At 62.2% G+C, this 736-nt stretch overlaps 1 protein-coding gene across 1 annotated transcript in view; it reads right to left on the reverse strand.

The window, feature by feature from the left end:
- Window positions 1-736, reverse strand: part of LAMC3 (laminin, gamma 3) — a 63,437-nt gene that overhangs the window by 42,112 nt on the left and 20,589 nt on the right. The window contains 1 exon segment of the mRNA XM_010856944.1: window positions 3-116. Coding sequence (XP_010855246.1) covers window positions 3-116 — 114 coding nt within the window.

Here is a 736-nt window from a genome sequence, read left to right on the forward strand (position 1 = left end):
GGAAGAAGGGGAGGCAGCGCTCGCAGTCCGTGCCCGTGGTGTTGTGCTGGCATCGACAGGCCAGCCGGCCCTCCTCGTCTGGGCCACACTCGCTGGCGTGCCCATTGCACTTGCACCTGGGAACAGAACATGGGGGCAGGGTGTCTGCAAACTGGGGGAGGCGCCAGCAGAGGAAGGGTTAATCAGCAGGTAGCCCCCGGCCTTCAGGGGAGCCCCGACTCTACCGCTCAGCCGAGGAGCTTTGCATGCCAAGTCGCTTCAGTCGTGTCCGACTCTTTGTGACCCGATGGGCCGTAATCAGGCTCCTCTGTCCATGGGATTCTCCAGGCAAGAATGCTGGAGTGGGTTGCCACGCCCTTCTCCAGGGGATCTTCCCGACCCAGGGATCGAATCCACATCTCTTATGTCTCCTTGGCAGGTGGGTTCTCTACCACTCGACCTTTCTTCCACACCTACTCTGGGCTCAGGGCAACAGGAACAGAGCCGACAGCAGCGGGCTGTTCTGAGCTCCGCACACGTATAAACCCACCACGTCTTCACAAGCCCATTAGGACCCCACACTCAGGGTGCTACACCCAGGAGAAGAAGTCATCTCGGTCTCCTGGGTAGAGAGGGGGTGGGCCAGCTCTCAGGGCAGTGGGTGGAGGCGGGGGCAGCCAGGGAGGCCGCCCCATGCCCGCTCCTTTGCCTCTAAAGGGACGAGAAGGAGACTGCCCCACACGCAGGACAGCCCCCA

This window comes from Bison bison, unplaced genomic scaffold (assembly GCF_000754665.1).
Source record: "Bison bison bison isolate TAMUID 2011002044 unplaced genomic scaffold, Bison_UMD1.0 scf7180017864375, whole genome shotgun sequence".
In the NCBI taxonomy this organism is placed as follows: Eukaryota; Metazoa; Chordata; class Mammalia; order Artiodactyla; family Bovidae; genus Bison; species Bison bison.